The following is a 14,054-nucleotide window of genomic DNA, read 5'->3' as shown; positions in this document are numbered from 1 at the left end:
TCATAAAATCAAGTATTTCTTAAAAATTTTCTTCCCTGTTTTTTTAAAGATTTAAAAAAATTATTTGAAAAGCAGAATTACAGAGAGAGGGAGAAATAGGTAGAGAGTTCTTCCATCCACTGGTTTATTCTCCAAATAGCTGCAACGGTGAGAGCTGAGCCAGGCTGAAATCAGAAGACTGGAGTTTGTTCTGGGTCACCCATTAGCATGGTAGAGGCCCAAGCACTTAGGCCATCTTCTGCACTTTCCCAGGCCATTAGCAGGGATCTGGATCAGAAGCAGAGTAGCTGGGTCTTGAACCAGTGCCTGTATATGCCACAACACTGCCCCCTCCTTCTTTCCTTTCTTCTAAAGGCAGAGTGACACAGAGATTGGGAGAGACATCTGCTTTTTCACTCCCCAAATGCCCATGACAGCCAGGGATGGGCCAGGCCAAAGCCAGAAGCCCAGCACTCCATTGAGTCTAGCATGTGAATGGCAAGGGCCCAAGTACTTGCACCATCATGCATGCCTTCCCAGACATGTTAGCAGGGAGCTGGATCAGAAGCAGAACTGCCAGGAATTGAACTGATGCTCCAATATTGGATGCAGATATCCCAACAGTGGCTTAACCTACTGAGTCACAACACTGGCCCCTAAAATTAAGTATTTTAAAAATCTTTAATTCAATAACAAATCATATGAGCATAAATATTTAAAATAAAAACTGTGAGAGCCAACATTATGGCATAGCTGCTAAAGCCACTGCCTGTGATGCCAGTATCCCATATGGGTGCCAGTTAGAGTCTTGACTACTCTGCTTCTGATCCAGCTCCCTACTAATAGCCTGGGAAAAGCAGTAGATGACCTAGGTGTTTGGGTCCCTGCCACCCACATAAGAGACCTGGATAAAACTCCTGATTCCTGGCTTTGGCCTGACCCAGCCCTGACTGTTGAGGCCATCTGGGGAGTGAACCAAAGGATGGAAGATATATCTCACTTTCTTTTCTCCCTCTCTCTCTTTCAAATAAATATTTTTTTAAGAAAGCTATTTTCCAAAAGAAAATTTTAGTGTTTGAGTGGTGTTGCTTTATATTTTGCAAATCTCTTTGATATCTGGCTTAAAAGGCTGAATTTCACACCTGCATCTGCATTTTAGTATGTAGTCCTATGCTGCTTTGGTTGAAATGAACGAAATCCAACTGTACACATACTCATATACGTAGTGTTGACAAAGAAAAGAGTCTTTTAGTTGTCTTTTCAGATAATTGTGAATATTCTTTGATCCTATACCAAAACTCAACAAGTGGTAGTTTCTTAAAGTTTCTTTACAATGTAGAATTTAAAACCATATCAATTTTGTTTTGTACTCACTGGGCTAATCCTCTGCTTTGTGGCCCCGGCACACCGGGTTTTAGTCCCGGTTGGGGCGCCGGATTCTGTCCCGGTTGCCCCTCTTCCAGGCCAGCTCTCTGCTGTGGCCAGGGAGTGCAGTGGAGGATGGCCCAAGTCCTTGGGCCCTGCACCCACATGGGAGACCAGGAGAAGCACCTGGCTCCTGCCTTCGGATCAGCGCGGTGCGCCGGCCGCATCGTGCCGGCCACGGCGGCCATTGGAGGGTGAACCAATGACAAAGGAAGACCTTTCTCTCTGTCTCTCTCTTTCACTGTCCACTCTGCCTGTCAAAAAAAAAAAAAAAATCCCTTGTCTATCTTGTACTTTGAATGAATCTTTTACAAACATGTGACTCCATTACATAACTCACTGGCCTATTGGAAAACATCGGTTCACTGAAGCATGCTGATTTTCCAAACCCTAAAATGGTGTATTATAAAATAACCAGCCGAGAGAAGATACCTCTCCCTCCTTCTCTCTCTCTCTCTCCCCTCCCCCAATAAAATGGGGGGAAAAAAAAGAATTTTGAGCAATTCAATGCAAAATGGACTCAACCCCATAGCTGGCTAGAATTGGAGGAAGTGGGCCACAAGCCAAGGATGAGGGTGGCCTCAAAAGCTAGAAAATGCAAGACAACAAAGGATTCTCCTTAGAGCCTTTGGAAAGGAAAGTAACCCTGCTGATCACTTGGTTTTATTTTAATGAGAGCCATTTCAGACTTGACCTGGACAACTATAAGATCATTAATTTGTATGACTTTATGCCAATAAATTTGTGCTGATTTATTATAGCAGCAGTGTAAATAGCTTATTAGAAAACTAATAAGCCTTTAGATACAAGGTACATGCATTGATTTGGCCTAAGGCATCATGGCTTTTGCACTACTAGAGCTAACATCAAACTGGCAAAATTGGTTATTATTGAAAAAAGAGTTTTGACTTTGCAAACCACCTCAAAAATATATTAGAGCTCCCCAGGAGGTCAGCAGACCTTATCTTGGGTCTAACTTTTTCTTTGTACTTCCTTTGTGCTAGCATAGGAACAGGGTTGAGAAAGTTAAAGCAGATAGAACCCTAAGGAGTGTTTAGATAAGAAGAGCGTATAGTCTACTGGTAAAGAAGTAAGCAAGTCAATGATGACAGATATCACAGGGTGACACATACCCTGACTGACATGTACTCAGGCTGTGGTAATAGTACTACATACACACTGGAGAGGTAAAGACCTAATCCCTGCCTCCATGTGCTTCCAGCCTAGTGGGAGAGATCATGAAAGTTATAAAATGCAAAATGTTATTAAGGAAATATCTCCACTGTCTGAATTGAAAGAGGAAGAGTCCTACCAGCTATGTATGAAGGTCTCAATTTCAGTGCATCTTCCTCAACAGCTACTATTGTCTGCCTTAAAAAAATTTTTTTTTGGAAAATTTATTTATTTGAGAGGCAGAGAGACACAAAGAGAGGAACAAGAGTTCCCATCCATTTGTTCATTCCACAGTTACAGACCTGGGCTAACACCAAAGCCAGAAGATAGGAAAACCATCCACATCTTCCACATGGGTGGCAGGGACCCCGCTACTGGAGCCATCACCACTGTTACCCAGGGTCTGTATTAGCAGGAAGACAGAGTCAGGGGCCAGAGCCAGACATTGAACCCAAGTACTTGAATTCAAGTATTTGAGTGTGGAATGTGGGTATCTTAACCAGAGCCTTAGCCTTCAGGTCAAATGCCTGCTCAATATGTCTGTCTTGTGATTATAGCCATTCTCATGAGCCTTGAAGTGACAGTCCTTCCCAAATTGATTGACTGATAGTTTTAAATGCAGTATCCTTCAAAAACTAAATGATAACCTATGTGGTGTCAGTTTGCATTTCTCTAAAAACGAATACTGAGCATTATTCCATGTGCTTATTGGCTATTTGCCTATCTTTTGGAAGAACTATTTTAAAACCTTTGCCTTTATTAAATAGAGTTATTTGTCTTTTATTGTGAGTTGCACTAATTCCATATATACTCTTGAATACATGATTTGCTAATATTTTCTCCCATTCTATACGATTTCTGTTTATTTTCTTGGTATCCTTTAAAGGACAATATTTTTAATTTAATCTAATCCACTTTGATTTTGATATATCGAAGAAACCATTGCCTTATCTAAAGTCAAGAAGATTTACATCTATGATTTCTTCTAAGAATTGTGTGTGTATGTATATATACAAGTAGAGATAGCTTTACTTCCTGCTTCAAACTCTGAATGCTATTTGTTTACTTTTCTTGCCTAATTGTCCTAGCAAAAACTTCTAGCCCCAAGTTGAATGAAAGTGATAGAAAACAACATACTTAGCTTGTTCCTGATCTTAGGGATGGTTTTCAGTCTTTTTAGCTATTAGTATTATGTCAGTTATGGGTTTTTTATAGATGTCTTTGATCAGATTGAGAAAGTTTCCTTCTATTCCTAGTTTGTTGAGATTTTTTTTTCATGAAAATTTGTTAAATGGTTTTATCTTGAAAAGGTGTTGTGTTTTTAACACATTTTTTTCCCCTGCATCTATTAGTTCATGTCCTTTATTAATAAAATCTGTTATGTCAATTGATTTCCCTATGTTCTACCAGCTTTACATTCCTGAGATGAATTCCAGTTGGTCATGGTGCGTAACTCTGTTTCTATGTTTCTGGATTCAATTTGTTAATGTTTTGTTGAGTATTTTTACTGCTATTCATAAAATATATTAATTGGGAGTTTTCTTGTACTGTCTTTGTTATCAGGATAATATTAAGTTTCAAAGGAGTTGAAAACTGCTCCCTCTTGTTTTTCAGAAAAATTTGTGAAGAGTTGGTTTTATTAATCGTTAATTTTTTAATAGAATTCATTGGTGAAGCCATTTGACCCTTGGTTTCTCTTTTTGGGACTTTTTTTTTTTTTTTTTTTTTTTTTTCAGTTCAATTGGTTGACTTGTCATGGGTTTTTCCTATTCTAATTTGTGCTGCCATAAAATAATACCACAGGTTAAATAATATATATTGAACAGAAATTTGTTGACCCACAGTTCTGGAGGCTTAGAAGTTTAAGATCAAAGTGCTGGCATCAGATGAGGGCTGTCTTACTGCTTTATCCCATGGTGGAAGGGCAAGGAGAGGCCTAGGGAGACAAAAGGAGATGGAACTCATTTAATTTTTTTAATGAGGAAATCAATACTCTGATTTAGGGAATTCATTCATTCATGATGGCAGTGCTCCTGTGACACCTCTTCAAAGGCCTTCCCTAGTCCCCACTCCCACGCTTCCATGTTGGTAATCAAATTTCCAACACATGAACTTTGGAGGACACGATTCAAACCATGGCCAGCTCTCTTCATATTTTATTTTTTCTTATTGAATTAGTTTCAGTAATTTATGTCTTTTCAGGAATTTGTGTCTTTCATCTGGGGTATTTAGTTTGATATTCTATAATTTTTTATAAATTCTCCTTATAAGCAATTTTATTTCTATAAGTTCAGTAATAACATCCCTGTTGTGTTCCTAATTCTAGTAATTTGGGTCTCTCTTTTATTGTCATTCTAGCTGAAGGTTTGTCAGTTTTGTTGATCTTTTCAAAGAATTTACTTTGATTTCATTGATTTTTCCTCTTTTAATCTCCAATTTGATCTTTATGTTTCCTTCCTCTGCTTTGCTTTGAGTTTGGTTAGCTCTTTTTTTTTCTAGGTTCTTAGGTTATTGATATCAAGTCTTTTTTAATACAGACATTTAGTCTGCAGTTTTATTTTCTTGTAATATGTTTGGCTCTGTATCAGGTTAATACTGTCATCATTCAGTGTGTTAGGAGTTTTCTTTCCTCTCTTTTCTGAAAAATTTATAAATATCCTAAACACTGCTTTCTTATGTATCTCATGAAAGTGTAGTACTGTGTTTTTGCTTTCATTCAGTAAAAAATATAATATCCCCTGTGATTTATTTTTTTATGCATTTGTTATTTAAAACTGTGTTCTTCAACTTCAAAAAGTTAGGGTTTTTCAGATTTCTTTCTGCTACTCATTTCTAAACTGATTCCATTGGGCTCGTAGAACATATGTTTTGTAATCTCATTTCTTTTAAATTTATTGAGACTTGTTTTATGACCTACTATATGGTCTATTTTGGAGAATGTTCTTGATGTTTGAAAAAAATATTCTGTCATTCTATTTATGTGAGTAATGTTGAGTAGATTTATAGTATTCAAATCCTCTATACTGTTTCTGGTTTTTTTGTTTAATTCTACCAATTATTGAGAGCAGAGTATGGAAATACTATAATTATTAAATGGTCTATTCTTTCAATTCTGTCATTTTTTGCTCCATTGATTTTAGGGCTTTAGTGTTAGGTGCATATTCATTTATAATTATTTTATCTCCTTGATGTATTGATCTTTTTATCATTATTAAAAATCTACTTTTTCTCTTCTACTCTTTCTTTAAAGTTTATTTCGTCTAATGTTAGTACAGCAACTCCACCTATCTTATGGTGACGGTTGGCATGACATATCTTTTCCCATCCTGTTAGTTTTATTCTGTCTTTTAATGTAAGATGTCTCTCTTATAAACAGCACATGATTGGTTATTTTTTAATAGAGGCTGACAATCTCTGTCTTTTGATTGAGGTAGTTAGACCATTCACATTTGGTCACCTTTTGTTCTTGGAACACATTTATAATAGCTGCTTTGAAGCCATTTTCTTTTAAAAATCTAACAATTGTGGATACTCAGTTTCTATTAATTGATTTTTTTTATTTTTATTTTTTGGCATTTCTCACAATTTCTTGTTGAAAAACATATACTTTGCAACTCTAGATCCTAATTTTTCTTCTCAAGGGTCGCTGTTATTGCTTTAATTGCTTGCTTTTTGTTTAGTAATTCGCCTAAGTTTATTGTTAAAATCTGTCTCTCCTGTAATGTGTGGCTACTGATGTATCTGTATTTCTTTTGTTGCTTGGTTTTAGTTTTACATTTGTGTTCCTAGTCCTTATCCCTGCTGTAGCTTAATAATCGGATTAGTTTGCGGCTTACACTTCAAGTCAGTAAGTCTTCGTCCTCTGCTCATAGATCTCTAAGTTGTTAGCGGAATATATTTGAAATTCAAGTACTCAGGTGTGTTCCAGCTTTTACTTTGTGCAGTGGCCTTTCACATTTCCTGTGTGTGATCATTCAGATTCTGGGTTGGTCAGGAATGTGTGGTTGGCTTTGTGCTGTTTGTTTTGTTCTCCATTGCCCTTGCTGTCAGCCTTGGCCAAGAATATGCTTGTGCCGGTGCCGCTGCTCAATAGGCTAATCCTCCACCTAGCAGCACTGGCACACCGGGTTCTAGTCCTGGTCGGGGCGCTGGATTCTGTCCCGGTTGCCCCTCTTCCAGGCCAGCTCTCTGCTGGGGCCAGGAAGTGCAGTGGAGGATGGCCCAAATGCTTGGGCCCTGCACCCCATGGGAGACCAGGAGAAGCACCTGGCTCCTGCCATCGGATCAGCGCGGTGCGCCGGCCGCAGCACACCGGCTGCGGCGGCCATTGGAGGGTGAACCAACGGCAAAAGGAAGACCTTTCTCTCTCTCTCTCTCTCTCTCTCTCTCACTGTCCACTCTGCCTGTCAAAACAAAAAAAAAAAAAAAGAATATGCTTGTCAGAGTTATGATCATGACTGGATTAATAGAGCTGCCCCCTGCCCTGCTTGCCCACTTTCAAAACTGTTCCTTCCATTGGCAGCACTGCTGAGCTAGGTCATCACCCATCAGCTCAGGGGAGTCCCCTTTGACAACCCCAGGGAAGTTTCTGGTCCTAGTGATTTTCCCCCAACTGGAAGAACCTCTGTACTGAGTTGTGGTTGGTAGTGACAAGAGTAGTCCCAGGGGTGGACGCTGTGGCACAGCAGGTTAATGCCCTGGCCTGAAGCCCTGGCATCCCATATGGGCACGGGTTCGAGACCCAGCTGCTCCACTTCCGATCCAGCTTTCTGCTATGGCCTGGGAAAGTAGTAGAAGATGGGCCAAGTCCTAGGGCCCCTGCACCTGCGTGGGAGACCCAGAAGAAGCTCCTGGCTCCTGGCTTCGGATCGGCGCAGCTCCGGCTGTTGCAGCCAACTGGGGAGTGAACCATTGGATGGAAGCCCTCTCTCTCTCTCTGCCTCTCCTCTCCCTGTGTAACTCTTTAAATCTTTAAAAAATCTTAAAAAAAAAAAAAAAAGTAGTCTCAAGCTAGAATGCAACAGGATCTGCTCTTCTTACATAAAGGATTTTTTTAATGTGAAAACTTCTTAAATTTTTATATTCATGTGGTTGATATTTGAAGTGAAATATTGGTCAGTTTTTCTAGTGTGGATTTGTTTGGGAATAGTATTTGTGGAATTTACTTATCCATTACTGAAAGTCCTACTTTGGTATTGTTTTGTGCATGTGATTTTTTTCTGACTCTCTTTGATGATAGGAAATTTAAATGCTCTATTTATTTATTTGTTTTTGTTTGGATACATTTTTGTTTTATCTTGGTGTCAAATGTAAAAAATATTTTTTCTTAAAATGTCAGATGACTCTTTGCTATATATTCATGTATTTGGTAAAGAGAAAATAAAAAAGCTGCCTCCAAACTGTATTTTGATGGCACTGATTTTACTGGTACAGTTTGCTTTGCAGTGAATTGATGGTTAGCTGTGAATATGTTAGAAGTCAAGTCAAATCCAAAATGAGGCAGTCTTTTATTTGGGATACACATACCCATACAACCTTTCTTGGTTTTCTAGATAGCTGATTCATTTCTTTAAACACAACCCTTCTCCCAGTTACTTATTTATGTATTTGTCTCTATGCACAGTGAGATATTTAACTACAGACCAGAAAAAAAGAAGTAGCTATTTATATAGAGTTGGGAAGGGAAATCCAGTGTCTTTTGGGCAAATCTTCTATTGATTATGTTTTTCAGCCTCACTTCTTACCACAGTTCTGTCAGAAATCTCAGGTGATTCCTTGAATTGCAGCCCCCTCTGCACCCATTCTAGTTTTTTTCCTGTGAATGTTCTTTCCTTTGTATACTTTGTAGTGTTTAACCTTATATACCTTGCAGTGATGATAGTCCCTCTTCTTTGTCGTGGGTTTATATCTCCTCTCCCCAGCACACCCATATTATTTTCTTAAGAGGATATCTAGAGGGACAGAAGACAAATAGATGCTGTTTGGACTTCCTAACAGTGATGGTATGAATATGGTTTGTCCCTACCAAGATTCATGCTGAGATCTGGTCTCCAAAGTGTCACTGTTGGAAGATAGGGTCTAGTGGGTGGTATTCCATCATGTGATAGAGCCCTTGTTAATGCCTGCTCAGAGGTGGGGGCTATGGCATGGTAGGCTAGCCTCTGCCTTCTTCACCTGTATCCCTTATGGGTGCCCATTTGTGTCCTGCCTGCTCCTCTTCTTATACAATTCCCTGCTGATATGCCTGGGAAAGCAGCGGAGGATGACCCAAGTGCTTTGGTCCCTGCATCCATGTGGGAGACCAGGAAGAAGCTCCTGGCTCCTGGCTCCTGGCTTAGGATCAGCTCAGCTCCGGCTGTTGTGACCATTCAGGAGTGAACCAGGAAATGGAAGACTTACTTTCTCTCTCAATCTCTCTCTCTCTTTCTCTCCCTCTCCCTCTCCCTCTCCCTCTCCTCCTATCTTGCTCTGTAACTCTACCTCTCAAATAAATAAATATAATCTTTTAAAAAAAATTAATGCCTGGTCATGGATAGGTTAGCTATCACTGGAGTTTGGCCTCCTTTTCCCTCATACTTGTACCCACTTGTCCTACCAGAAGCCAAAAAGCTGCTGGCACCATGCTCTTGAACCTCCAAACTTCCAGAATTGTGAACCAAAATAAACCTCTTTTTATTATTAATTACACAGTCTCAGCTACTCTGTTGTAGCAAAAGAAAACAGTCTAAAATGTTAACCAAAAATTTTGTGTGCATATTTTTAAACAGTGGCAATATAATATGTATGTGCTCTCTTGAATCCTGATTTTCTCTCTTCTTCAAGGACTTTTTATATTGCTATCCTTTGTAATTATGGCTTGTAGTAGATAATAAAATGGTTATGTTTTATTATTATGATGGCTGCTATTATTTTAGTCACTGTCTCTTTTTTCTTCATCCTTCTTCCTTCACACCCTCACACATTTTCAACTTTCCTCAGACAACCAATGTTGACAACACTGACCCATGTGTGGAACAGTAAGGCTAATTTTTTCCCCTTTGGTCAATCTGATTGGCTTAAAGCTATCAAGAAGGGCAGTCTGCCCCAGAGCAGGCTGACATAATCATTAAGAAAGCAATTTCAGGTATCTCTGGGTTTTCCAAGAAACTTTGTGATTTCAGTTACAAGAGTATAGGTGATGAGCTGTGTATCTGTAATGACTTCTTGGTGTTAACATTTCTACCTTAGTTCTTAGCTGGAACTGAACTATTTCCCTTATTTATAATGCCTCTGTTCCTGTTTTTATTCTAACTCTCTTCTCAGAGTGGCCAAGTTGTCTTTGAGGTACCATCATCTGGTATTCAGTTTGTAAAATGAATGTCACATTTAAGGACTTAAAAATCAGAACCATATAAAGGCAAGAAGTTTGAGGACAATAAATATCATAGGAAATATATGGAACCTTTATCTTACCATTATCAGTTTCCTAGATAATCTAGGCTCAACCAAGAGATCAGCTTGTCCAATCATGTATAATAAAATATCCATTCTGTTAACTGATGCATTTGTTGTTTGACCTTATTTTTGTTTCTGAAAGGTAGTGTAAATAAAAATTACAGATTTGAGAAATGAAGAAATAAAATTCATTATTAAAGATGTAAAACTACATAAAAATAAAAACAAATATCTTACATACATTAATATATAAAATCATACATACATATATATTAACAAAAAATGGAAAAGTTTTTGCAAGGAGATATAGTTTACCATAACATTCAAAATACAAAGTGCCTTGGAATTAGTAAAACATGAGACATGCAAACTCATATGGGGACAGAATTACTGTGTGACAATAAGACTCCCACTCAGTTCTGGACCAATTTGACCCATCCAATCTGAAATTCATAACTATTTTTCTTTTGGTTGAGGAAAACACTTTGACAAAAGACTGAAATTATATGGAAAGGCAAATGGTCAGTAGCCTTGAATAACAGCAGTGACCCTTGTTGTGGGGATGACAAAGTCCCTAGACCCGCAACATTGATGGCATTGCTAGAGAGCCTTGTAGAAATACAGAATCTAGGGTCCCCACCCCAAACCAGCTTAGTGATAATCTGTGCTAACAAGATCTCAAATGATCTTCAGTATTTCCAAAGATTTTTTAGAATAAGAGCTATTAAAAAGTATATATAGATAATATTTAGGTTGTTACACAAATACCAAAATCCAGGAATTTATTCTTAACAAGATCACCTAGAAGAGTGGGAAAAAGGTGGTCTTTACAAACACTCTGGAACAACCGGTAACTAAACAGAAAAAAATTGGGTTGAATAGCATTGCTGGTTTAAATGGTGTGACCATTCCTTTCTTGGTTTCAGCTACACTGCTTTAGACATGATCAGTTTTTAGTGAAAATAAAAGGGATGTTTTAAGTATGCATTTTTCCTAGGAGCTCTTGTTACCCATATGCCTAAAATCTATGAACAGGGTGGATGTTTGTCCTAGCAGTAAAGATGCCCATGTCTGAGGTAGGTGTTTGGCACAGCGGTTAAGATGCCACTTGGGGTGCCTGTGTTCCATATTAGAGATCCTGGATTCAAGTCCTGACTCCTCTTCTGATTCCAGTATCCCTGCTAAAGTGCTTGCTAGGAGACAGCAGATGATGGCTGAGGTGATTGGTCCCTGCTATCCATGTGGGAGACTTTGTTTGAGTCCTAGGCTTCTGGCTTCCTCCAATCGGCCCTGGCTGTTGTAAACTTTTGGGGGGTGAACGAGCAGAGGCAGAAGATGGAAAATTAATCTCTCTCTCTCCCCCCCGCCTTTTAAATAAATAAATAAATGTAAAAAAATATACCGATGTCCCATTTAATACTGAAAAAAATACTGAAGTCCCACCTCTGGTTCCTGATTTCAGCTTTCTGCTAATAAACAACCTAGGAGGCAGGAGATAATGGCTCAGATAGTTGGATCCTTGGCATCTGCATGGTAGACCTGGCCTGGCACTGCCCCAGACACCCAGTCATTATAAGCCTTTTGGGGGTGAACGAGCAGATGGAAATATCTTTCTCCCTGTATCTCTCTGTCTCTTTCTCTATATCTATCTGCCTCTCAAAAATATACAAATGAGTAAATAAGTTAATAAAATGTATGTATTGTCTTTGTTAATAAGCTTTTCTTGAGTACTGTATCTTCAGGGTGTCTGTATTCCCAGCATCTCTTCTTCACAGCTCAAGCCCATATGTCATGATATAATAAAAGTACTCTCACTACCAATATATACAAGTGATGTTGTGAATATGCCTTCACCTCCCATTGTGGCACTGAAAAAGCTTTGTCCTATTATTTTATAGGTACATTTTACGTATTTTGGAGTAAACTCTGCTGACAATATGAAGGAAGGGACAGTTTGTGAACTGATATGTATAAGGAAATAATTTTCTATTTGGGATTAGAAGATCAGCTCATTCTTAGAGTCTTCCGAAATAAAATTAGGTAAGAAATGATTTTCTTCATATTTTGAATAATTTGTACCCTGCCTGTCTAGTTTCCTTGACGGCTTCTATAATTCTATTCCTTTGGCCTCTCAGAGAATACAGTTAGCATTTTCCTTTAGGAAGTTGGTGTGCCAGCCAGCTGTCAGCCTTGTGATGTACCTGATCTCCAATGTCAGGGGAAGCACAATTCAATTTTAAACCAAGTCTGCTGTATGACAGTGCAGCAGGGCTGCCAGCATCTTGCTGTATGATTCTTTCTTTGAAACCCTACATTCTGCGCAAGGAGTATACTTTTATTTTTAATTCTTTCCTATGAGATGCAACCACCACTAACTGACTTTACTTGTCTTTAGTTAAAAATCAATGAATTGAATGAAATAATCAGTATTTCTGTTAACCTCTCTGGTTCCTAGGAAATAAAATACCCCTGCTTGTTTAACTTGTGACTTGTCTAAACATGTTGAAAGCATTGACTATAAGGCATAACACTCAGACTCTGAAAGGGAACCGTGACAAGTTCAGTCAAAAGGGAAAAGAGGAATAATTTATAAAAGGCACTGCAGATAATGATGCCAGCCAGTTATTTTAAAATGCATCCATATCACCTTTTAATGAATTAGATTTGTCAACAGCAAATGTTTTATGCACTACTTCTAATAAAAGTGGCACGCCAGGAGTGTAGTACTTTGAGGTGAACTTCTTCAAAGCTTCAGAGTATCTTCAATTCAAAGATATTTTTTAAATAATAGATATTAAAAAGTATATTTAAATAATATTAAGGTTGTGACACAAACACCAAATGACAAAAATCAGGAGTTTCAAAGCAGTGGCTGACATGCCATCCGTATTTCACATAGTAACTGTTTTTTAAATTAGGAATGTAACAGACTGATTTGGGGATTGTGTGTCAGTTTAACTTTAAATTCTCTTGTTGTTTTGGTTGGTGTCACAACCTTAATGTCAACTTTTCAAATAGGTTTCTACATTTCCTTTGGTGTGAGGTCATTAAAAAATGCATATGATAAATCTAAAAGGCATAAATAGGTCACAGGGAAGTGGAATTCTTTGCTTCCCCGGAGTTGAAAGACAGCTGATACCTGCCTTGTAAATGGAAAAAGTTAGCTCAAGCATTTTCAGTAAATTTTTGCTTTTCAGATATTCAATTCAGAAGAAATGTATACCAAAATAACAAGACATGGTGTTTGTAGAATTCTGCTCACTCACTATTCTTAGACCTTTAAGCCTAACACTTTGATCTTGTTTATCATTTCAATAAATATTAAGGATCATAATTCCTATAGTTGATTTCCTTTCTCTAAAAGCACAAGTTTTATTTCACTTGAAGAATCGAAAGAGTGGCGAATCCTTAGTTGATGTTGATGTAGCTGAGTGCCAGGTAAAGCCTGCCTTGTCGGCTTCCTTATGGCAGTCCTTCATATAGATCGTTTCCTGCAGATTTCTGGGAGTAAAATTTATTTTTTTAAACTAACATTTGCCAGAGAGGATAAAATATAAGGTGAAATTTGAAGTGTTGTGCTTTTATGAACTAATTCTTGTATCCCGCCAGACATGAAGGGGGCAGTGGGGAGCATTCCTTTACCCCATCTCTGCAGGCAGAAAAAGAAAGGGGGAGAGAATATCATAGCCCAAGTTCCTCCTTTTTCCTTGATTCTTGTTTGTGATGATCTTACAGGGTAGGTTGGTTATCTAATTTGACTCTAGTTTTAATTTCTAAAAATAAAGATAATAGGAATTATCCCACAAGTTTTTAAAAATCATGCATGTTAGAAAAATAAAAGATGAAAAGATAGGAAAATGACTGATGGACATTTTTGTTGTTGTTGTCTCTTAAACATACTGACCAACCAAGTGTATGCCATACCTCTCATCTCCTCCTCGGTAGAGCCACCAAGCCTTGCCCTGTCTGGTTTTATCAATGAGTGGAAGAACATGAATCGTTCTTCCACTGTGTTTCTTCTACAGTTGCCTGTGAACGATATG

General features: G+C 38.2%; 1 protein-coding gene across 20 annotated transcripts in view; it reads left to right on the top strand.

The window, feature by feature from the left end:
• Positions 1-14,054, top strand: part of KIAA0825 (KIAA0825 ortholog) — a 448,051-nt gene that overhangs the window by 11,099 nt on the left and 422,898 nt on the right. For 18 of the 20 annotated variants that reach the window (XR_007922664.2, XR_007922665.2, XM_070056461.1 and 15 more), the window contains one exon: positions 11,910-12,051. The exons of the other annotated variants lie outside the window; for them this stretch is intronic. Coding sequence is in view for 12 of the 18 variants with exons in the window: in XM_070056461.1 (XP_069912562.1) it covers positions 11,978-12,051 (74 nt within the window). In the remaining 6 variants the exon portion in view is untranslated. The remainder of the gene's footprint in view (positions 1-11,909; positions 12,052-14,054) is intronic. 20 annotated transcript variants of the gene reach the window in all.

This window comes from Oryctolagus cuniculus, chromosome 14 (genome assembly GCF_964237555.1).
Source record: "Oryctolagus cuniculus chromosome 14, mOryCun1.1, whole genome shotgun sequence".
NCBI lineage: Eukaryota > Metazoa > Chordata > Mammalia > Lagomorpha > Leporidae > Oryctolagus > Oryctolagus cuniculus.
The sequence above is the reverse complement of the archived record's forward strand: the minus strand, read 5'-3'. Positions and strand labels throughout refer to the sequence as shown.